The 25199-nt window shown below is 44.5% G+C and overlaps 1 protein-coding gene and 1 non-coding gene across 4 annotated transcripts in view; one reads left to right on the top strand and one right to left on the bottom strand.

Annotated features, from left to right (window-relative positions):
• The window catches only part of LOC127006495 (HMG box-containing protein 4-like), a 183478-nt gene that overhangs the window by 62962 nt on the left and 95317 nt on the right, over positions 1–25199 (top strand). For 2 of the 3 annotated variants that reach the window (XM_050876429.1, XM_050876428.1), the window contains exons 5-6: positions 3378–3479; positions 13576–13651. In XM_050876429.1, coding sequence (XP_050732386.1) covers positions 3378–3479; positions 13576–13651 — 178 coding nt within the window. Of the gene's footprint in view, positions 1–3377; positions 3480–13575; positions 13652–24786; positions 25007–25199 lie in introns of those variants that run through there. The other variant, XM_050876430.1, reaches the window with a different exon arrangement.
• Trnav-gac (transfer RNA valine (anticodon GAC)) lies at positions 11285–11361 on the bottom strand. Its single transcript has one exon. It is a non-coding gene; the product is annotated as a tRNA-Val (tRNA).

Below are 25199 nucleotides of genomic sequence, written 5' to 3'. Positions count from 1 at the left end.
GAAGGATACCTTTCTTTCCTGTGGCAGTCGGAGGTATCGCGATCAAGTAATGCCTGGACATATACTCCCTACACTCCAGACGATCTGGTCTGTGTCCAAGATCAGAAGCTGGGCGTCCATGATAGGCTGATGTAGATGTCCCATATGTTTCTAGCATTTGGTACACCAGTTCATGCACGAAATCTTTCAGGGGCATCCTTTCACCAGTTTTCATCAGGTAGAAGTTGTAGGCATTCAGCACTGAGATGTCAGTCAAGTGAAAGAAGAGTTTTTTATACCACTTCACAGATTTCCTTAGACATTCCACATTTCCTATTTGCATGTCAGCTTTATCTATCAGTCTCATGTTCAATGTGTAATCTTTCACAACATCAGGCTTGATGACAGGGTCTTTGGTCTTAGGGTCAATTTTTCCTGTATCTTGTAGCTCACCCTTATGGAATGTAGTCAGAAGGTGAACATCACGCTTGTCCTTCCACTTTATGGCTAACATGTCTTCTGTTTTTTGACGAGCACATGTACCTCGGGCAATGTCGAGAAATTTTGGCATGCCCTTCCTGTTTGGGCCCACTGTGCCACAAGAACCAGTCCCATTGTCATGAAGAAACTTGCAAAGGATGGGACTGGTGTACCACCTGTCAGTGTAAAGCATGTGGTTCTTGTTCAGATAATTATCCAGGAGTCCTCACTACTGCACCTGACATTCCCAGGGGTCGTTTGGGGATATATTGTCTGTGGTTGCTCCTGTGTAGACAAGAATTTTCATCACAACACCTGTCTCACAATCACACACCACAAATAATTTTATCCCAAAACGGTGAGCCTTACTTTTATGTACTGTCTAAATGAAAGCCTGCCTCTAAAAGTACCAGGCTCTCATCAATCACAAGTTTCTGAAAGGGAGTAAAATATTTGGTGAAGTTCACATTCATCATTGTGAAGAGTTCTCGAATTTTGCAAAGTGAATCACTCTTGTCCTGTGAGGTGTTGTCAGCAAAATGAATGAATTGCAGTAAGAGCTGATACCTATCCCGTGACATATATCTTGGAAAGACAGGAAGGAAGGTCATGCTGTCTTTCTTCCAATAGTCACGAATAGCATGCTTTTTCACAAGGGGCATCAGCAGCGTGAGAGCCAGAAATACATGCATTTCTTGGGAAGTTGTGTCTTTCCACCTCCTAGCTCTTGAGAAGGGTGACAAGTTTGTGAAACCACCACAATATACAAAATACTTATTAGTTTCACAAACAATCAGATCTATGACAGCATCGTCCACAAACAGCTTGAAAAAATCTAGGATAGTGGAGTCATCTGTGATGCCACTAGCGTCAGAAATTCCGCTTGATGCATTATCAAAATCATACTCATTTGGAATAAAATCATCACCATCTGTCCATGTAAATGCAGGCTGTTGTCGCGTCGGCGGAGGGCAGGCAGGAGGCGTCAGCACGCTGCGCATCACGTGTGGGAGGAGGAGGAGGAGGACGAGGAGGAGGCAGTGGTGGTGGGCTGGGAGGCTGATCTGAACGGCATCAGATGACTCGGTGTCTGCCTCAGAATATGAGTTTTCACTTTCAGTGCTGGAGACATCAGGTGCTATCTCATCAATATTTTCCTCCTCATCTGAGTATTCATCTCCAGATGCTGTAATCATGGCAATAGCATCTGGTGTGCTAACAATTGTGGGCCTTTTAAGCCGCACGGAGTGCGTATCAGGCGGCTGGGGAGGTAGGTGGCCACGAGAGGTGGAGGGTCGAGAATCACACATCTTTCATGACAGACACGGACTGAGGGTCCCATACAATCCTCCTCCTTTGTTTGTGTTCGGGTACATTGTAATGTTTTATGTAAACAATATCGAGAGGAAGTCATTAGCTAGGATCCACATGCCCATATATGGTAATATCTGAAATCGCATTATACTACCAATAAATGAATTATATCTGGCATATCTGCTCTCTAACAACAAGATTTTATCATTACTTATGTTATTTCAGTAAATAAATGCACAAATAGCCGCTAGCGACGTCTGGAAATAATAATAATTGTGAAAAAATGGGCATTTGATAACTTACGGTGTGATTGCCATTGTGACTATATTTTCCTAACCACACAACTAGTGACGCGTCCCATGAGCCGAGCGAGGATGGGAGAGTGTCAGCTGACCACAAGCAGCAGCCAGGAGGCGCGCAATTTAATTCTGTGGCTCGTCAAATATGGGACCACGATCGTGGTCAGGAGGCATTTCCCTGAAAGCCACGATCGTGGTCCGGAGCACTGAAAGGGTTAAAAGAGACCCCCCATTGGGCTACCCGAGCGCGCCTGAGGGGATAGTCTCGTTGCGAACGCTTAGCAATGAAAGGGTTAAGTTTAAATCATGAGGTATATCCACTGTATATATTGTTGTGCCGGAAGCTTCCCCCGGGGTCTGTGGGCCTCTGAAAGACTCCGGGAGGAGCGAGCAGGGGGGCGGGGAGCAAGGCCCTGTTCGCGCCCTGCGGGGCACGGTCAGGCACCAGGCGGGAAGTGTTGCCAACTCGCACAAATTTTTGCTACATGTTCATTCTTGTATGATCAAATATACTGTAACGTTTTAGACTGTACTGTTCAGTATATATATAGGAGAAGAGGGCAAGAGGAGTCAGTCACACTCATAGTAAGTCATAGTCAGCTAGTAGTCAGTGAAGAGTCAGAGTGAATTGTACTAAGGAGGAATATTAAACTACAGAAGCTGTGCAAGGTGTTTTACATATCCCCATCCCACGGAGTCTCCTGAGGGCGACACGGAACCCAAGTAACCCGTCCGGCGTAACAATATGTATATATATATATATATATATATATATATATATATATATATATATATATATATATATCTATATTTATATATATATATATATATATATATATATATATATATATATATATATATATATATATATATATATATATATATATATATAGATATATATTAGGTTTTTTTTCGTTTTTTTTTATTTATAGGATACAGAAGGGTATAGTAATGTCTGCTAGAGCAAATCATTCTTCACATAGTAATTCCTTAGAATCCATGACTTGCCTTTTGATCTCCTCATCATTAAATCTGTATTATGCCCATATGAAACTTTCCATCATATTAATATTAACTATCCATTTGTTTATCTTGTTCCACTCATCCAATACTCATGAACATTTTTTTGCCCATTTTCCTGAACCCAAATTTATCCAGTTTGTACCCATCATTTCAGCTCTAATATCTATTATTAGTGCTTTTCCTTATCAAGTTATAATTACCCTTGTTGAATTCCATAATACATTTGAATACTACAGTTAGTGTGCCATGCTACTTGTGTGTTAATATTAATCTCCTCTACAGGCACAATCCCTTTACTTCTCTGAGAAGCAAGGAAAGAAGAGCATTGTGATGAAGGGAGGACAAGTGGTGCGGAGAAAGAAGGCCCAGCGCAAGGATAAAGGGGTAGGAAAGCATATAACTGTACACCCTGTCCTAGTGAGTCTGTCAAAAGCAGTGCTCCCTCAATGGCAACAGCTACCTCCCACTACCTTTAACTTGTATATTGTGTCAGCATAAAGTGGGCATTTGCTTCATTTTTCAATCTGTATCGATCAACTATGATGTGTCGATGGTAAAATGTATTTTGATTTTATTACCCCCTCACATTAAGTGAGATAGGGAATATGTCATACTGTAATAGCATGAGACAGGAGAAAGACTTCAAAAGGCCTTAAGCCATGGGGTACCCCTTGGGTTGATACTAAAGCCTCCACCTCCTGTCTCAGAGGCCTGGGTTGGAATCCCAAGCAAAATGTTTGTAAATGTTTGTAAATTTGTAATTTTACCAAACAGATGAAGTTGTCATGTGCTCTGAGAAGTGGAAATACCACCCCCATGACACTGGTGGTTAGCAGTGGATCTTTTCATGCCTTTCATATCTTCGTGTAAGAACAGCAAATTGGATAGCTTGCATCTCAAAGAGGTTCTGTCTGGTTTCACAACCATAGAAAATGTGCATTTAAGAGAAGTTTGAGAAAAATCAATGCATAAAGAAATTGATCTTAATGGGAGAAGGGAAACCGTGCAGTGGTCCAAGACGTGAATGAAGACTCCAAAAGGGCATAAGTCACAGGGCACCCTTTGGTTCAGCGTAAGGTATCACTTAGAGATGAAAACTATGACATACTACAGTACCCTCTCGAGTTTTGCGCTCGCTTCGTTCCAGAGGTATGGCACTAAACTCGAGGATTGCGAAACTCGAGGTATTGAAAACGCTGAAAGAGTGCTTATCTGTTCTGACCCAAAGTTTTTTATTTTTATTTTTATTTTTTTATTATTATTATTATTTATATTTTTTTTACATGTGGGCTATGGCGCCGGTAGACTATCCATCTGGGCCTGATGGTCGGCCCCGAGCCTGTCATGGTGCAGGCAACTGTTTATAGTGGCACCATTATAACTGGTTCATGCAGCCCCCCGAAGCTCACATTTTTTCCTCCTTTACTCCCTTGTTATCTCAAAATACGTACCTTGGAAAAAGGAAGAAAACAGGAAGAGAGAATGGGGTCGTTTTAACCCTAAGAGGTCAGCATACCTTTACATCCCATATACTCATCCTGGTCACTGAAAATCAGTTTTCATATACAGTACCCTCTCGAGTTTCGCACTTGCCTCGTTCCGAAGGTATGGCGCTAAACTCTAGGACCGCGAAACTCGAGGTATTGAAATTTATGAAAAAGCGCTTATTGGCTCTGACCCATAAAAAAAACTTTTTTGACTTTACTCCCTTATCACAATTTTTTCGACTTTACTCTCTTGTTATCTCAAAATGCGTACCTTGGTAATAGGCAGAGAATGGGAAGTGAGAACAGGTCGTTTTGAAGCCACAGTTGAAGGCGGCTGCCTTACAATATTGGCTGGCAGTTCTGGAGACACGTTTGTGGTCCATGTGGTGTCATCTGGTAAAGTAAGGGCAGTCGCTCGCAGTCACCCGTGGTACAGTTGGACAAACCTATAGCTTCTGGTAGTTTTGTGTGTTATGATATCTGCTAACTCTTTCAGTTATAAATCATTAAATCACTAACATCATGATTGACTTGTCAATTCCTATTGAACGTAAACTGCTGCCACAGCCGCAAAATAGCTCGCAGAGAGGTTCAACTTGCTTACTGTTTCCATATTTCCCTCACCGCTCACAAAGATCACAAGTGGACAAACTAGAAAAAAAACAGGCAAATTAATGCTTTTATTGCTGTGCATTCCCACAGCGCACATGCGTGATGGACAGCAGAATGACTAATTTCAGCGGGGAGATATTTCTCGCAACACCGGCCAGTGTAGTGGACCCGACCGTCGCTGCCATGTGATGTGATGGTGTCAGCGACTCGGAGGTATTGCCTTTACAATGGTACCAGTGTAGTGGACCTTTTTTTTTTTTTTTTTTTTTTTTTTTTTTTTTTTTTTTTTACAGCAAAGGAGACAGTTCAAGGGCACACAAAAGGCAAACATTAATAAAAAAAAAAGCCCGCTACTTACTGCTCCTAAAAAGAATCCAAAGAGGTGGCCGAAAGATAGATCAGTTTCGGGAGGAGAGGTGTCCTGATACCCTCCTTTTGAAAGAGTTTAAGTCGTAGGCAGGAGGAAATACAGATGAAGGAAGAGTGTTCCAGAGTTTACCAGCGTGAGGGATGAAAGAGTGAAGATGCTGGTTAACTCTTGCATAAGGGGTTTGGACAGTATAGGGATGAGCATGAGTAGAAAGTCGAGTGCAGCGGGTGGGGGGAGGCATGCAGTTAGCAAGTTCAGAAGAGCAGTCAGCGTGGAAATATCGATAGAAGATAGAAAGAGAGGCAACATTGCGGCGGAATTTAAGAGGTAGAAGACTATCAGTATGAGGAGGAGAGCTGCTGAGACGAAGAGCCTTAGCCTCCACTCTGTCCAGAAGAGCTGTGTGAGTGGAGCCCCCCCACACATGAGATGCATACTCCATACGAGGGCGGACAAGGCCCCTGTATATGGACAGCAACTGTGCAGGGGAGAAGAACTGGCGGAGACGGTACAGAACGCCCAGCCTCGAGGAAGCTGATTTAGTAAGAGATGAGATACGAAGTTTCCAGTTGAGATTTTGAGTTAAGGATAGACCGAGAATGTTTAGTGTTGAGGAAAGTGATACCTGGGTGTTGTCAAAGAATAGGGGATAGTTGTTTGGAAGATTGTGTCGTGTGGATAGGTGGAGAAACTGTGTTTTTGAGGCGTTGAAGGACACCAGGTTCTTCTTGCCCCAATCGGAAATAATAGTAAGGTCCGAGGCTAAGCGTTCTGCAGTCTCCAGCCTTGAGTCGTTAAGTTCCTGAAGGGTGGGTCTTCTATTAAAAGAAGTTGAATAATGCAGAGTGGAATCATCGGCGTAGGAATGGATAGGACAGTTCGTTTTGGAAAGAAGATCATCAATGAACAACAGAAAAAGAGTGGGAGATAGGACAGAACCCTGTGGGACACCACTGTTAATAGATTTAGGAGAAGAACAGTGACCGTCTACCACGGCAGAAATAGAACGGTCAGAAAGGAAACTGGAGATAAAGGTACAGAGAGAAGGATAGAAACCGTAGGAGGGTAGTTTAGAAAGCAAAGATTTGTGCCAGACCCTATCAAAAGCTTTTGATATGTCCAGCGCAATAGCAAAAGTTTCACCGAAACGGCTAAGAGAGGGTGACCAAGAGTCAGTTAAGAAGGCTAGGAAATCACCAGTAGAACGCCTCTTGCGGAACCCATACTGGCGATCAGATAGAAGGTCAGAAGTGGAAAGGTGCTTTTGAATCTTCCGGTTAAGGATTGATTCAAAAGCTTTAGATAGACAAGAAAGTAAAGCAATAGGACGGTAGTTTGAGGGATTGGAGCGGTCACCCTTCTTAGGTACAGGCTGTATGAAGGCATACTTCCAGCAAGAAGGAAAGGTAGATGTTGACAGGCAGAGGCGAAAGAGTTTGACCAGGCAGGGTGACAGCACGGAGGCACAGTTTTTAAGGACAATAGGAGGCACTCCATCAGGTCCATAACCCTTCTGAGGATTGGGGCCAGAGAGGGCATAGAAAACATCATTTTGAAGAATCTTTATAACAGGCATAAAGGAGTCAGAGGGGGGATGAGTAGGAGGAATATGCCCAGAATTGTCCAGAGTGGAGTTTTTAGAAAAAGTTTGAGAGAAGAGTTTAGCCTTAGAGATAGATGAGACGTTAGTGTTGCCGTCAGGACTGAGGAGTGGAGGGAAAGATGAAGAAGTGAAGTTGGAGGAGATGTTTTTGGCTAGATGCCAGAAGTCACGGGAAGAGTTAGAGAAAGCAAGGTTTTGACATTTTCTATTAATGAAAGAATTTTTGGTTAGTCGGAGAATAGATTTGGCACGATTTCGGGCAGAAATGTAAAGTTCATAATTAGCATTAGTTTGAAGGCTCTGGTACCTTTTGTGAGCTATATCTCTATCATTGACAGCACGAGAACAAGCGTGATTAAACCAAGGCTTTTTTGCGTGAGGAGTAGAGAAAGAACGAGGAATGTATGCCTCCATTCCAGAGACAATCACCTCTGTGATGCGCTGGAAGCAATAATCATTCCACGGGAAATCGGAAAAGTACATCCTCAGGTCGTCCCACCAAGCTGAAGCAAAATGCCAGAAGCATCGCCTCTTCGGTGATGTATTTAGTAATAGAATGACAGTGAAGTCTTAACCAGATGGTGGAAAATTCAGAAGAGTCAAGGTCGTGGGCACGAGAGCAAGTGATGTCGTTGCGCACGTAGGCGCAACATCCAGCTTTGGATTGAAATTTAGGATAGAGATAGTAGGAGGGAACAGAGTAGAGATTGCTGTCAGTAGCCTCAGAAACCTGTGTTTCGGTAAGGAAGAGAAGGTGAGGTTTAGAGGAGGAGAGATGATGTTCCACAGAATGAAAATTAGAGTGAAGACCGCGAATGTTGCAGAAATTGAGAAGAAAGAGGTTCGAGGAGTTATCAAGACACCTCTCGGGTCGGCAGCCAGAAGGGGAGTCCTCCCTGGGGGAATTTGTGGTCCCCCTCCCAGGCGGGGACTCCGAGGCTTGGTGTATGTGCGCCATTTTGAAATTTTAATTTTGGGAAAAGGTGTATATGTTGTGTGAATGTAGTGTGGTGTGGATAAAGAGAGGATCTGTAACGCTCTATATCGCTTCTTAGGTCCTCTTTCTCCACACTTTTATACATCACAACATGCACTTACTTCACAGTGTGCACTTATTCACTTCACCCTGAACTCGGGTGTTTTTCTGTCCTTTTCTATGCCCTTTTGCTATTTTCCACTATTACTTCTCACCGTCGCTGCCATGCATTACAGGTCAAAAGAAGAAGAAGGAAAAGAGGAAAACAACACCGAGATACAATTTTCATATACTGGAGAAAAAGGTTTTTGGACTATAGTTCCACAGCACATGGTGTTCTCTTACCTTGTTAATCAAGTAATAAGCAAACCAGCTCTGCCAGTCCATTTTAAGACTCTATTGGTGGGCTGGGCCATCTTCCACTGCTCCTCACTCCTCAGCCACTGCCGTTGTCTGTTTGTTTACATACAGCCGTGAGGTACCCACTTACCCACGCTCGTACCCACAACCGTTTTCCATTCATACGGACACCCAACAATTAACTCACTCCCGGTTGGGCATACGGGCAACCGTGGTTGACCATAGCCGCAGTGGTTGGACACCGCCTCTTAACCCTTTCATTGCTAAACGCTTGCAGTGGGCGTTAGGCGTATTTGCTGGTGGCGCTAAACGCCCGCTGCGACCTCCACCCGCACTCAAATCTCCCGCGTATGAGAATGTTCCAACACTAATTCTCACAACACAGGATTGCCAATTGAGTGGATTCTTCACCAAATTTGGTGGAAAATCATATCAGGCTAGCGCGGCAAATCTACAGACGAGTAACTGGTGGATGTTCTTGCCCAATATAGCGGCATTTTTGCATAGCTTCACCTATCACCTGACTGATTCTTTGACCAAATAGTTGTAAATATTGCAGTTGGCAATACTCCCTTGCCAGAATCTGAAGAAAAAAATGCCCGCAGTTCCCTCAATATGGCTGATCATCACGCACGCACCGATGTAAGTGTTAACATTCAACACTCCCTGAACGTGCATGTACGTTCGCAAGAGAGGCATACATAACCGACTCCTATAGATCTGGACCTCCTCTTTCCAATGGTGGTTTTGCTTTTTAGCTGTGATGAATAGTTTTTGAGATACAGAGGTTAAAAGAGACCCCCAATTGGGCTGCCCGACTGCGCCTGAGGGGATAGTCACGTCCACACTGCACGCAATGTAAGGGTTAAGGCAGCACGCATGACGCCGGCAGTAGGTAGATGCGATCTGTACATGTCAAAGCACCGCGAAACTCGGGGCGGTAATGAGCGAAAGTCAGGATGGTAAGAATTTAGGACTAAACGCTAAACTTGAGGATCGCGAAACTCAGATAGCGCAAAACTCGAGAGGGTACTGTATTGTTCTGTATGATTCAAAATGATCCCAGAACTAAAAAAAAAAGCTAAAGTTTGAAATCTCAATTTTTAAATGTCCCGTTGGGCCTTTAAACTTGGCTTGCTGGGCGGTGCTGCGAGACGTATGAATTTTTTTGTCGTTTACCGATCTTTTTATACCTACAAATGATTATCTACGATAAGTATGTGTATTATGGGTGCCCATTTCAACTCAAGTTCCTTGTCTTCTTCCTCTATTTGATGATCAAATACCTAATCAGGGTCATCATGACTATCATCATTGCTGATGTCACTGTCCTGGTCACCAATATCTTCTTCAAGACAGTAATTGCTCATCAATCTCAGCGAGAGTTAGAGAGCGGTGACGCCTCCCTGCCATTGTGACTCAGAGACAAGTGATGGCCGGGGACGGGTTACGTAAGCAGCAGCATGTGGGCAGTGAGAGGGGGGTTGGGGTGGGAAGGCTCACGCGTGTGTTCAAATGGCAGGACGCTGTGTTGATATATGCTTGACACTTCCAGAAAAATAATTCATGTAGCTAGATGGCATTTCCAACCAGTAGAAGGCGGGAAAGTGACAAACGTACTTGTACGTGATTGGCCACTCGAAGTAACCTCTAATTTCACGTACTTGTATGTGATTGACCACTTACGGGTTAAAGTCACAGATGAAGCCTTACGATTGGCTGAGCTCTAAAAACACGCTTGTGATTTGCTGGGAGTCCAATGACGTCATCGCCGGCGCTCACCCGGTCAGCGGCCTTGCTGCCTCGGGGCGGTGTCACACTGCCCGTTTTCCTCTAACCGTTGTGGCTACTGGCAACGCCAGTGCACCCATCCGGGAGCGAGTTGTCGGTTGTCCGTAACCTGGTGTCACACTGGGCCTTTTTCTTCCCACCGTGTTGGCGGCAGCTAGGGCAACCAGCAAATCCAACTTTTCCGGGTGTGCGTCACACACGGCCAAGGTTGGTTGCCCGTATCTATATCCACAACGTAAACAAAACACTTGCCCTGTATCGACATGGCGTCATCTGCTAAAGTAAGGGCTGTCGTGGCTTGTGTTGCCATTACCCAAGTTATGGACTTTTTGCTGCAGTCAAATGGAAGGAAGAAACAGTTGTGGGTGTGGCATGCCTGTGGTTCCTGCATGCCAGTTCTTATTGTCGCCATTGCGCGTGAGTGGCTAACCCACCCATCTAGACTCCGACCACATAAACACATGGATCAAGTAACAACAAAGACACACAGACACACACATGCACGCACACACAAGATTGTCATGAACCATGGCAGATGTTCTTCACAAACAAAAATGTCTTCGCCATTTCTTAGAGAGTGTCAGAACTTATTTGATGAGTGGTTCATATAAACCAAACATACCCAATTGCAAGAAGAGAGCACTGTTAAAGATGACTGCTCTCTTCTTGCCAAGAGCTAGGCTTGGTTCATGTGAGCCACTCACCAAATACTTTCTAACTCACTCAAGAAATGGTGAAGTCATTTCTGTTTGTCAGAAACATCTGAAATAGTTCCTAATTGTTGGAGTGGTAGGGGGGTTCACCAGAAAAAACAGGCACCGCCCGGGGATCGAACCCAGGACCTTCCGCTTGCCGGGCACACGTGCTAACCGTTACACCATGGTTGCCTCTAGGTGAGAACCCACACATCTCCGGGGGATGAGTATCGCTGCTCTGGATCCTACTCACTGCGCCATGTTGGTGGGGTGTGGCAGGGGTTTCACCAGAAAAGGCAGGCACTACCCGGGGATTGAACCCGGGACCTTCCGCATGTCAGGCGGACGTGCTACCCGTTACACCACGCCCACCTCCAGGTGGAAACCCACACACTAATGAGTTTGGTGCGTGCGCGTGTGTTTGTGTATGTGTGTGTGTTGTTATTCGATCCATGTGTTTATGTTGTTGAGTCAAGATGGGTGGGTTGGCCGCGACGCGCAGTGGTGACAATGAGAATTGGCATGGAGGAACCACAGGCATGCCACACCCACAACAGCTTCTTCCTTCCATTTAACTGCAGCAACAAGTCAACTTGGGTAATGGCAGCACAAGCCGCGACAGCCCTTACTTTAGCAGACGACGCCATGTTGATAAAGGGCAAGTGCTTTGTTTACGTTGTGGATGTGGATACGGGCAAGCAACCTTGGCCGTGTATGACGCACACCAGGAAAAGTTGGAGTTGCCGGTTGCCCTAACTGGCGCCAATGCGGTGGGAAGAAAAAAGCCCAGTGTGACACCAGCTTATGGATAACCATGAACTTGCTCCCGGTTGGGCGTATAGGTGTTGTCCGTAGGCCCAACGATTGGACGAAAACGGCCATTGTGATACTGCCTTAAGGCAGTGAAGCCGCTGAAAGGGTGAGCGTCAATGATGACGTCATCGGACTCCCAGCGAATCACAAGCATGTTTCCTGAACTGTCAGCCAATCGTAAGGCAGCCGCCTTCAACTGCTTCTTCAAAACGACCCGTTCTCTCTTCCCGTTCTCTCCCTCTCTCTCTCTAGTGTAGTTTTTTATATATATTTTATATATATATATATATATATATATATATATATATATATATATATATATATATATATATATATATATATATATATATATATATATATATATATATATATATATATATATATATATATATATATATATATATATATATATATATATATATATATATATATATATATATATATATATATATATTTACCAGTGCTAGGCACTTCCACTAATTAGTCCGCAAATCCGCAATAGCGGAAGATCCATTTCATTTGCAGATTTGCGTATGCTACAAAAAGATTGCTAATTTGTGGCTTAGCATTTGCGGTATTACTTCCGCTAACCTCTGCTGACATGTGGAAGAGCTAGCGTGGTTCCCAGTGCACCTACCCCTGCTAAAGGCTAATTTACATGAGGCAAGTAGAGATTCAAGTCGTGTACTACAAGTCACTGGCCAGCAGTTCTATTTTAAGGCAAGTTGCCTCCCAATCGCCACTGACTTCGCCTTTGTGAACATGTACTGGCTCTTCATCTCCCGCAACTCAGTTGTATGACAGACCTACTGGTGGCCAGTATGTCATTTTGTAGTGGACCACGTATGTGTTCACATCCGCTGCCCCAACTTCTTGCACTGCCTGTGCGTGAGTTCGTGACCATGTACAAATACCTAAAGATATCTAGCGTGGCTAGTAGGCCTACAGATCCTACACCAAGCCAAGCTGGTGAAGCTGTCCAATGCACCACAGCCAGAAATTAATGTCACCATGGAACAGCAGGTGGAGGAAGTGGAGGAGGTGACAATGGAGAATTTGGAGGAGGATTTCTTAGACTCTTAAATCTCTTTTGATGTATGTAAGGGACAGCCTCAATCTGATAGATTCTTCAAATATTAAAATAAAAACTGAGTAACGTCAAAACTTTTTTAAGTTGTTGCCTTTTCTACTTTTTTACAAAAAGCTTATTCACATAAACCTCTGAGGGGATCTTATTATAAACATTATAAGTATTTTGAAGGAGACAGGGCATATGAATATGGAAATAGTCACACTAATGAACTTCCTTTGGTCCTTCTCATTAAAAATAAGTTTAAAATAGATGCATATCAGAATATTACAAATTAATTAGTATGATTACAAATCATCCATATTTGAAGTACCATTAGCGTATGTATGGTCAAAGCTGGGCATGAAAAAATAGTTTTCTTTATACTCTTGTTCATTAAAAAAAATTGAAACTTTGAATGCCTAGCTATAGCATTACGTCGCAAATAGAGTGAAAAGAGACTCGAGGGCTATTGATAAAAGAATTTTTGTTTGTGGATTGCGTTTGTGGTGTCTAAGTTTTGTGGCAGAAGACTGCAAATAATGTGTAGCTATTTTCGATTGTGATTTAAACAAAATCTCAAAATTTGCAGAATTGTGATTGCGAAAGTTATGGAATAAGTTAGCGGATTTGTGATAATGGAAGTTCAAATTCGTTAGCGATGCCCAGCTCTGATATTTACCAATTACTATATCTCTTTACAGAAGTCTCGTTTTACTGCATACATGTTGTGGGCAAGAGAAGTCCGTCCTGGAATTATTCAAGCAAACCCGAATATGGGTAAGTGTGTGTGTTTGTGTCAGTATATGAGTATTTTACTTGTGATATATGAGAATCAAGCTAAACTGAAGGTACATATCTCCAAATCTCAGTTTATCAAGCTTTAAGTTCATGAACAGTTTGTACTATTTCCTTTTCAAGGTCATTTCAGGTATCAGTTCATCTATGAGAAATCTGTGTTTCTTGATATCCCTCAGGCACCTTGTCTTCCTCAGTTTATTACCATATCCTCTTTTCTTTATAATTCAGTATACCTTATATATAGCATGAAATAGATACCAAAGGAATTCACATCAAATGGGATTTGTGCTCTTTAGCAGGGGGGATAAAATGATCTGGGACTGGATGGCTCTTTTTGTGGAATCAACTCAAACCCAAATTAAGGGATCCGTGTCAAGGGTTTACCTCAGAAAAATTGTTTTCTGCAAAAAAATTACATAGAAATACAGAAAGCATGTCTTTTCAATGGTATACTATCATATATGTACGTAGATAAATTGGGTCGGAAATTTTTTTTTTATTACCTGTATTTACCATGCCAGCGTGTCTCGGAGCGCTGAGCTTTCATGCGCATATGTGTGGTACTCTTAGCAGAAAAATCAACAAATATTGTTTTTTCCCCATTTTTTTTTTTTTATTTTCTACTTCACTTGCTCATTTCCTAGCTGGGAACTCTGAATCGTGAGTCAGAGCTGTGGTGTGCTCTCTGCATCCTCACATGTCTCAGCTATCAACCCACCTTTCACAGCAAAGAAACAAAAACACCATTGGAAAGAGGAGGCCAAGATCTATAAGATATGGTTATGTAAGCCTCTCTCAGGAACTTACAAGCACGTTCAGTAAGTGACTCTAGTGCTAGATCTTTCAACCTCTGTATCTCAAAAACTGTTCATCACAGCTGAAAAACTAAAAAAAAACATTGGAAAGAGGAGGCCAAGATCTATAAGATTCGGTTATATAAGCCTCTCCTGTGAACGGACAGGCACGTTCAGGGTGTTGCCTGTGAAGACGTACATTTATGCGTGTGCGGCAGTCAGCCATATTGAGGCAACTACTGTAGTGCGGCGACTATGCCTGACTATGCCATAACCCACTTAGCCAGTGGGGTACCTCTTTGGCCGACTCAGTAGGGAGTGGCTCTCTCGTCACGCTGGTCGCGGGTTCAATCCCAGCCCAGGCAGCCAGCGCATACCCTCTCCTGGTATCGATTAATTTCTCGTGTGTTGTTTCAATACACACAGAGGTCGTGTTGGGAAATAGATAGAAAAATAAGCTCCCGGGGCATGAGAGTGGTGGCATAGCCGTGGGCATCCTCTCCTGCAGTTCTGTTGAGTTTCCCTGAAGGGGCAACAGGTAGGATGGCCCATGCTCCACGGGTAATAGAAAATGGGAAGTGTTGGAGTTTGTCTCTACGGGACGTTGTGAAATAGTGCACCACAATGGATCACAGTCTTAAGGTCTCAACACACAGAAATTAATCTACATAGAGGGGAAAGTCGTGTAGTGCGGCGACTATGCCTGATGAATGAGCCTCCCATAACCCACTTAGCCAGTGGGGTACCTCTTTGGCAGACTCGGTAGGGAGTGGCTCTCTCATCACGCTGGTCGTGGGTTCAATCCCAGGCAGCCGGCGAATACCCTCTCCTGGTACTGATTAATTTCTCGTGTGTTGTTTCGATACACGTGGAGGTCATGTTGGGAAATAGATAGAAAAATAAGCTACCGGGGCATGACACTACTGAGTAGATATCTTGATGGGGTGCTGGCAGGGTAGTATTGCCAACTGCAAAATTTACAACTATTTGGTCAAAATATCAGTCAGGTGATAGGTGAAGCTATGCAACAATGCCGCTATATTGGACAACAACATCCACCAGTTACTCGTCTGTAGATTTTCTGCACTTTTCCGTACTAGGCTGATCTGATTTTCCACCAGCTTTGGAGGAAAAAACACTGAATTGGCAATGCTGTGGGGTGAGAAATAGTCGCATCACTCACACGGGAAATTTGAGTGCGACTGGAGCTCGCAGCGAGGATTTAGCACCATTGGCAAGTTACGCTAGTCCTCGCTGCGAGGATTTAACAATGAAAGGGTTAAGGGTGGAAAACCTGAAAAAAACGTTTAAACTGATAACTATTCGAATTCCACTGAAAACTGCACAGACCCATCTCAGAACAACCCCAATTAACATACAGCCAAACCTCACCATTTGCACACATATGGGCGGTCTGAAGGTGCGCCAATGGCGAACTTAATAACCTATAGGGAAAAATACATATGGGCGGTCACAGCCCAAAACCCCCCCTGCCAGCAAAAAAAAGAAAAGTCTGCTGGCAGGAAACACGTCATACTCACGGCCAATCTCTCGCTTTTTTCTTCCACTGTCCACCTTCTTAATCCCTTCCACCTGTGCTATGGTCATCATCGGGTTCTTCCGGGGCTTAGGCTTCGATGACGCTGCGTGCAGCATGATGGTGGTGCAAAGGTGAGGCAGAAAACATTGAATAATCACAGTCACCTTGAGACGAGGAGAGGCGATCGGGTTAAGGCGGGAAACGACATGTTGTGTACGTTGGCAGTGTTCTTCACTGGCAGCAGAGGGCGCGGGGGTGGTAGACAGTTGTAGCTCACCAGCGGACGCCATTTTGCTGCCAGAACAGCTAGTAAATGTCCTCAGAAGATCAGCGGACGCCATTTTGCTGCCAGAACAGCTAGTAAATGTCCTCAGAAGATCAGCGGACGCCATTTTGCTGCCAGAACAGCTAGTAAATGTCCTCAGAAGATCAGCAGACGCCATTTTGCTGCCAGAACAGCTAGTAAACATCCTCAGAAGATCAATGGATGCCATTTTGCTGCCAGAACAGCTAGTAAACATCCTCAGAAGATCAATGGATGCCATTTTGCTGCCAGAACAGCTATAGCATCTTCCATTTAGCGTAACCCGTTTCTGGGTCGTGATCTGTAGAGTCCCTCATAGAGTCCCGACAACCTAAGATTTGGACGCCATTATTGGCCCTGTGTTTTCGCCGCGCTTTTCAAACACTAGCACACGGTTTCACGGCGAAGACAGGGCCAATAATGGCGTCCAAATCTTAGGCTGTCGGGACTCTATCTATCAAGGGACTCTACAGATCATGACCCAGAAACGGGTTACGCTAAATGGAAAAGGCTACTAGTAAACATCCTCAGAAGATCAATGGATGCCATTTTGCTGCCAGAACAGCTAGTTAACATCCTCAGAAGATCAATGGACGCCATTTTGCTGCCAGAACAGCTAGTAAACATCCTCAGAAGATCAATGGACGCCATTTTGCTGCCAGAACAGCTAGTAAACGTCCTCAGAAGATTAGCGGATGCCATTTTGCTGCCAGTGAGATGCCGTTACCATAGCGGCGAGGTGCGCAAATGACAAGACCCATGCGCAAATGGTGGGATGATGGCCGCAAATTAGGGCCGCGCAAATGGCGAGGGCGCAAATGGTGAGGTTTTACTGTATAATTAAATAATAAAAATTGGCCTAAAAAAAATTAATCAGTGAAACGGACACCTCAAGAATACAGTGATGCACACAGTTTTGCACCAAATTTTAATGTAATTGGCATGAAGCTCAAATTTGCAAAATTATAGTCAGTGAAAGCATCCACAAAACTATAAAATGTATAAGAGACAAGCTTAAGAGGCGAGGTTTAACCCCTTCAGCACAAGACGCGTATACTGCATCCTTGCGTGCCAAGTACCATATCTGAGGACGCGTCTCCTGCTTCCTGGCATGCTTTAGCCAACATATGTGTTATTTCTTCCCAGATATTGTACGATAGTATATGATACAGTGTCTTATTTGACTTTCATTTTTATTATTATTGTGTAAGAACGTAAGTGTGTCTTGCACGCATTTGTACCTCACAATAACAATCAATTGTAACAGAAAATAACAAAAATAATGAGAAAGAAATGATACATGTGTATGTGTGGAGTTCCTCTTCCCTCGAGTTGCCAAGTGGCTGGCTATTGTCCGGCAAATCTTAAGTGGCGGCTCTGACGTAGACAGCCCGCTCGACCCTGTTGCCACGTCTCCAACTGAACTCGCACACCATGTCTCTCTCTCTCTCTCTCTCTCTCTCTCTCTCTCTCTCTCTCTCTCTCTCTCTCTCTCTCTCTCTGTGTGTGTGTGTGTGTGCGAGAAAAGTGGGGGTGTACTCTCATTCGGGGAGTATGGTGCACGACAATGCATAATAATAATAATATTAACCCGTGTCGGGTGGACGGAATTTCCGCCATGAAGGCCGGGTGGCGGAGTTCGGAGTTCCCGCGCATCCGGCATCCAGCTGGCCCAACATAACCAACATTCCATCTTATCTATGCTGCACATTAAATCGTAGACAAGGATTTATTTATTTAATATAAATTATTGGCGTGATGAAAAAAATTAGATAAATTATTGATGAAATTGAAATTGCCACATCAGAGCTTGCATAAGACACCTATTTACAAAATCTATCACCACTAGCCCGGCTTATAAAATCGTTAATAATAAACCTCTTCAAAAAATGCACCAAGACTCTTTACCCCTTGGGTGGTGTGTAAATAAGGTCAAAGTGTAATATTTTAATGTTCTTAGCGACCACTCCTTCCCCACTCCCTGGCCATCTCCAGCGGAACCTCACCATTTACCTGGATGACTCACATCAAAATTTGCTTGACGGTCCTGGCATTCCATATATAGGTACAGTCTCCATATTTTATCATAATTATGCCATATGGCTGATATTGTATGGCAGATGGCAGACACACACCAAAAAATGGCAGAAATGCGATAATTAAAGCAGGCAGAGCAACTGGCAACTGCGGTGTGTTGGGTTGACTTGAGCTGACAACGCCGCGGTGGCAACGCTGCCAAGTGTTGTACAAATTTCTTTGTATTCACTCACAGATAGAGAATCAATCATAAAAACCATATTTGTTTTTATACAAGAGTGAGAGAGAAAGAGAGAGACACGGGGAGAGAGAGAGAGAAGGGTGTGAGAGGCACGGTGCGCGAGGTCAGTTGGAGACATAGCACCAGTGTCTACCGGGCTGTCTACGTCAGAGCCGCCACTTAAGATTTGCCGGACTATAGTGCATTGTCTCACCACCACTTCGGATCTGGGGCTCTGAGACGTGGGGCCACGTGGGAGGTGCAGCCTCCCCTCCCTGCCTCCCCCTCACACCCATTCCGCTGTCTTTGTTCTCTTTCTTCCTTCCTTCCTGCCTCTTCCCTGTGGTCTCTCTCCATCTGTATTCATGCAGGGGAGGATTACAGTAAATGGGTCTTTGCCTGTGCGGAGATGCAGAGAAAGCATTGCTAAAAAACCTTGCTAATACTGTTGAGCCTCGACACGAATGTCTGACATAGACGGATTTGAAAACAAAAACAAAAACAAAGAACCTCAAAAGCAAACCTAAAATACACTTGACCCTCAATTTAACGGCTGGGTAGGTTTATCTGGTGCACTTGGCCACCCATCCGGGCGGCCAAGCGCACACGTGCAGACAGGCACGGCCGCGCGCTGGGCCCAAACAGCTGACGGGTGGCTGATGATGGTGATGGCCATGATGAGCGTTGGCATCCAGGCCCCCTTCGGCGCCGCCTGAGTGGAATCCCCATCGCTGCCCAAGCATGCATGGCTTTATTTGTTGTGGGTTTGGGCTTCTCAATTTGCCGATTCCCATCCTCCGCATGTTGCGCGGGACTCCATTCCTTTCTTCCATCTCTTCTATTTGAGAAAGAAGAGATGGAAGAAGGGAGGGGGGTCCCGCGCAACATGTGAAAAACAAGAATTCGTAAATTGAGGAGCCCAGGCCCATGGTGGGCACAGTCACACACACGCGGGCCCCAACGAAAACACTGCCCAGGCGGCGCCAATGCGGGGGTGACCTTCCTCTTCACCCCACTTGGTCTTGAAGCTCTTGAGGACATGTTGGCACAAAAAGTCACATGTGTCAATCACAATCTGGCTTGAAAATAATAGAAGTAACAGCAGCAACCACATGGTGCTTGCGACGCTGCTATGTAAACAACACGGACCGATGGCCACCTGCCGGTCAGAGTCTGTACTGTCGAGCACAACCACAACTCGGACTTTAGTCCCTGGGTCGGTCAGAGTTCGACTTAGCTCAAAGTCTGAGTTGCCGGGGTCCGAGTTAGTGAGGTTCAACAGTACTAACAGCATTACTCGGCAACCTTGCTAAACTCGGGATGTAGAAACGAGGCATAGCAAGGTTGGTGGTACCTTGCTATGATGGAAAGGCAACTGATTGGCAGGAGGCTTGCAATGATGTCATCGGAGTCAACAACCAATCGTAGTGAGTTTTATAGTGAGCTGCTGCTGCTGTCATCTGAGGGCTGGGAGATAACCCTGTAATTTACGTTATAAATAATAAATTATACTACTTAAGGTATATATGGGAGGTGAGAAGGGAGCTGAAGCCCTCCAAAGACCCTTCCCATGTCCTCACAAACCGTTTCCCTATTGTCTCACCAACACCGGAGAGTAGTTCAGCATGCTCTCTAAAGACAGATCCTCTCTCTATCCACACCACACTGCATTCACACAACATATACAGGGGGGTCGCCTGATATGCAAACTTGGGATATGCGAACCACCTCATATGCGACCTCCTTCCTCCCTCCCTCCCCCCCTTGGGGGGTGGAGCACGTGGGAGCGGTGACTTGACTCGGTAGTAAGAGAAAAGTTTTTTTTTCATTCATTTCATGTTCCCGACTTCGCTAACATCCATTTCCTACCAAATAATGAACTTGCTGTTACTCACTTCCCGAAGGGAAATAAACAATGGCGCAATCTGGCAACTCTACTCTGTGAGACGGCTCCACGTGTTCTCTTCATCAGTACGTCTAAAGCAGCCATTGCTCTCACAAGCTGTGTCTGTGCTGTGTGCAAGCTAGCCTGTGGGCTATTGTTGTTGCTGTTGTTGCCATTATGGCGCCTCCAAAGAACTCGAAAAAGCAGTTTATTACATTGGAAACTAAGTTAAAAGTGATAGACATGAAAAAGAAAGGAAAAGGCAATTCTTCATTTGGACGGGAGTTAGGTATGGGTGAATCTACTGTGGATTATGTGTACATTGGTGATGTGTATCTCCACTTAGTTATATGATACGAAAAAGATATACTAGGTTAAAGAGTTTGGGAAAATGTGGCTGACCGCCCATATACCATTATTTACATGCTTTTTAAGGTTCCTAATATGCGAGTTTGCGATATGCGAGGCTTTGAACCGCCCATATTCTCGCATATTAGACGACCCCCATGTACACCTTTTCCCAAAATTAAAATTTCAAAATGGCGCACATACACCAAGCCTCGGAGTCCCCGACTGGGGGGGGGACCACAAATTCCCCCAGGGAGGACTCCCCTTCTGGCTGCCGACCCGAGAGGTGTCTTGATAACTCCTTGAACCTCTTTCTTCTCAATTTCTGCAACATTCGCGGTCTTCGCTCTAACTTTCATTCTGTGGAACATCATCTCTCCTCCTCTAAACCTCACCTTCTCTTCCTTACCGAAACACAGGTTTCTGAGGCTACTGACAGCAATCTCTACTCTGTTCCCTCCTACTATCTCTATCCTAAATTTCAATCCAAAGCTGGATGTTGCGCCTACGTGCGCAACGACATCACTTGCTCTCGTGCCCACGACCTTGACTCTTCTGAATTTTCCACCATCTGGTTAAGACTTCACTGTCATTCTATTACTAAATACATCTGTGCTGTTTATCTCTCACCTAACTCTACCAACTATGTAAAATTCTTTGACTATTTGAATTCTAAAGTGGAGCATATCTTGACCCACTCTCCCTTCGCTGAAATCTCCATCCTAGGAGATTTCAATGTTCACCACCAGCTTTGGCTTTCATCCTCTTTCACTGACCATCCTGGTGAACAAGCCTATAACTTTGCTATCCTCAACGACCTAGAGCAGTTGGTCCAGCACCCTACACGTATTCCCGACCGTCTTGGAGATCGGCCCAACATTCTAGACCTCTTCCTTACCTCAAACCCTTCTGTTTATTCTGTCAAACTGTTCTCTCCGTTGGGCTCCTCCGATCACGATCTTATTTCTGCATCCTGTCCTATCACTCCTGTACACCCCATGGACCCACCGAAGAGGCGATGCTTCTGGCATTTTGCTTCAGCTCGGTGGGACGACCTGAGGATGTACTTTTCCGATTTCCCGTGGAATGATTATTGCTTCCAGGATAGAGACCCCTCTGTGTGTGCTCAGCGCATCACAGAGGTGATTGTCTCTGGAATGGAGGCATACATTCCTCGTTCTTTCTCTACTCCTCACGCTAAAAAGCCTTGGTTTAATCACGCTTGTTCTCGTGCTGTCAATGATAGAGAGGTAGCTCACAAAAGGTACCAGAGCCTTCAAACTAATGCTAATTATGAACTTTACATTTCTGCCCGAAATCATGCCAAATCTACTCTCCGACTAACCAAAAATTCTTTCATTAATAGAAAATGTCAAAACCTTGCTTTCTCTAACTCTTCCCGTGACTTCTGGCATCTAGCCAAAAACATCTCCTCCAACTTCACTTCTTCATCTTTCCCTCCACTCCTCAGTCCTGACGGCAACACTGCCGTCTCATCTATCTCTAAGGCTGAACTCTTCTCTCAAACTTTTTCTAAAAACTCCACTCTGGACGATTCTGGGCATATTCCTCCTACTCATCCCCCCTCTGACTCCTTTATGCCTGTTATAAAGATTCTTCAAAATGATGTTTTCTATGCCTCTCTGGCCTCAATCCTCAGAAGGCTTATGGACCTGATGGAGTGCCTCCTATTGTCCTTAAAAACTGTGCCTCCGTGCTGTCACCCTGCCTGGTCAAACTCTTTCGCCTCTGCCTGTCAACATCTACCTTTCCTTCTTGCTGGAAGTATGCCTTCATACAGCCTGTCCCTAAGAAGGGTGACCGCTCCAATCCCTCAAACTACCGTCCTATTGCTTTACTTTCTTGTCTATCTAAAGCTTTTGAATCAATCCTTAACCGGAAGATTCAAAAGCACCTTTCCACTTCTGACCTTCTATCTGATCGCCAGTATGGGTTCCGCAAGGCGTTCTACTGGTGATCTTCTAGCCTTCTTAACTGACTCTTGGTCATCCTCTCTAGCCGTTTCGGTGAAACTTTTGCTATTGCGCTGGACATATCAAAAGCTTTTGATAGGGTCTGGCACAAATCTTGCTTTCTAAACTACCCTCCTACGGTTTCTATCCTTCTCTCTGTACCTTTATCTCCAGTTTCCTTTCTGACCGTTCTATTTCTGCCGTGGTAGACGGTCACTGTTCTTCCCCTAAATCTATTAACAGTGGTGTCCCACAGGGTTCTGTCCTATCTCCCACTCTCTTTCTGTTGTTCATTGATGATCTTCTTTCCAAAACGAACTGTCCTATCCATTCCTACGCCGATGATTCCACTCTGCATTATTCAACTTCTTTTAATAGAAGACCCACCCTTCAGGAACTTAACGACTCAAGGCTGGAGGCTGCAGAACGCTTAGCCTCAGACCTTACTATTATTTCCGATTGGGGCAAGAAGAACCTGGTGTCCTTCAACGCCTCAAAAACACAGTTTCTCCACCTATCCACTCGACACAATCTTCCAAACAACTATCCCCTATTCTTTGACAACACCCAGCTATCACCTTCCTCAACACTAAACATCCTCGGTCTATCCTTAACTCAAAATCTTAACTGGAAACTTCATATCTCATCTCTTACTAAATCAGCTTCCTCGAGGCTGGGCGTTCTGTACCGTCTCCGCCAGTTCTTCTCCCCTGCACAGTTGCTGTCCATATACAGGGGCCTTGTCCGTCCTCGTATGGAGTATGCATCTCATGTGTGGGGGGGCTCCACTCACACAGCTCTTCTGGACAGAGTGGAGGCTAAGGCTCTTCGTCTCATCAGCTCTCTTCCTCATACTGATAGTCTTCTACCTCTTAAATTCCGCCGCAATGTTGCCTCTCTTTCTATCTTCTATCGATATTTCCACGCTGACTGCTCTTCTGAACTTGCTAACTGCATGCCTCCCCCCCTCCCGCGGCCCCGCTGCACTCGACTTTCTACTCATGCTCATCCCTATACTGTCCAAACCCCTTATGCAAGAGTTAACCAGCATCTTCACTCTTTCATCCCTCACGCTGGTAAACTCTGGAACAATCTTCCTTCATCTGTATTTCCTCCTGCCTACGACTTGAACTCTTTCAAGAGGAGGGTATCAGGACACCTCACCTCCTGAAATTAACCTCTGATTTTGGACACTCCTTTAACCTCTGTTCGGGAGCAGTGAGTAGCGGCCCTTTTTTTCTTTTTTTTTCTTTGCGCCCTTGAGCTGTCTCCTTAGCTGTAAAAAAAAAAAAAAAAAAAAAAAATACTGGTTTGATGTTTGATTGGGTTTAATTGTTGTTCCACACACGTTATGGTAAATTTTCGTTTTTTCACCAGTCTCTCTATTCCAGACAAAACTATTTTTTTCTGGTAGTTTTCAGCCTGTTTTGAACTCAACCCCCCTGGGTGTTACGCTTTCCCTCTCAGCCCCCCACATTGCTCCCCGAGGTGCCTGCAAGAAACCCACTAACTTTAAAAAATCGCTGTCAGGATTTTAAATGATTTGTGGTAGGCATATATGGGGTTGAAATTACTTAGAATGAGAAGATCTATCTGATAAGAAGGGTAAGAAAAGCCATGTTGAGACTGGTGAAAGACCGAAATAATACCCATAAGGTACCGGTGTGTCCCTCCTAAGTAGTAGTAATTGAACTCATGTAAAGGAATAATTTTCAGTGGAAGCTGTATTGACTGGCATTGGGATGGACCAAGTGTTAACTGACCTTGCTATAAACTCAACAAGTCAACATCTTTATGGTTCAAAATTTGGGTATGTACAGAAGTCGACAGGTGGGAAGGGAGGGAAGGCTGACACTACACCCATCACACGAGTAGAGGGAGGAAAGACAAATCACACACTGTACACAAGGCTGTGGGGACCGCAGTATAGAAACATGCAAAAGACATTGGAAATAACCTACCAGTAACGTCTCCAATAACGTGCTGAAAGGAACCACTTGCATATATTTGCAGGGCTATCAAGACCTGTGTGTGAGGAGGAACAGCATGAACCTTCCTTGTCCTCCTTCGCAGTGCCGGCTCCAATTCTTCTATGAGTTGAATCAGCTTACATCAAGGGAACCAGTAGTGTTTGATGAGTTCATTATCACTTAAGGGTGAAGGCGATCGCGAAAACGCCTTTCCCTCCTGTGTGCGCGAGCATACCATACAGCGTAAAGGAACTCCATGACTGCCGGAGGGCGAGAAACTGCCCCAGCTATTGTTATTTACTCGTATTTGTGTATGACATATCAAAGTTTTACATAGATTTGCTTTCTATACTCTTGAATTGCTATTTTAAGTAAAAGAAAACTTTAAGGTATGAAACCTTGCTAGAATAACAACTGCTCCGAGGCAGTTGTTATTCTAGCAAGGTCGTGACGTCA

Source organism: Eriocheir sinensis, chromosome 33 (genome assembly GCF_024679095.1).
Source record: "Eriocheir sinensis breed Jianghai 21 chromosome 33, ASM2467909v1, whole genome shotgun sequence".
Lineage (NCBI taxonomy): Eukaryota > Metazoa > Arthropoda > Malacostraca > Decapoda > Varunidae > Eriocheir > Eriocheir sinensis.
Note: the sequence above shows the minus strand (reverse complement) of the source record. Positions and strands in the feature narration are given on the sequence as shown.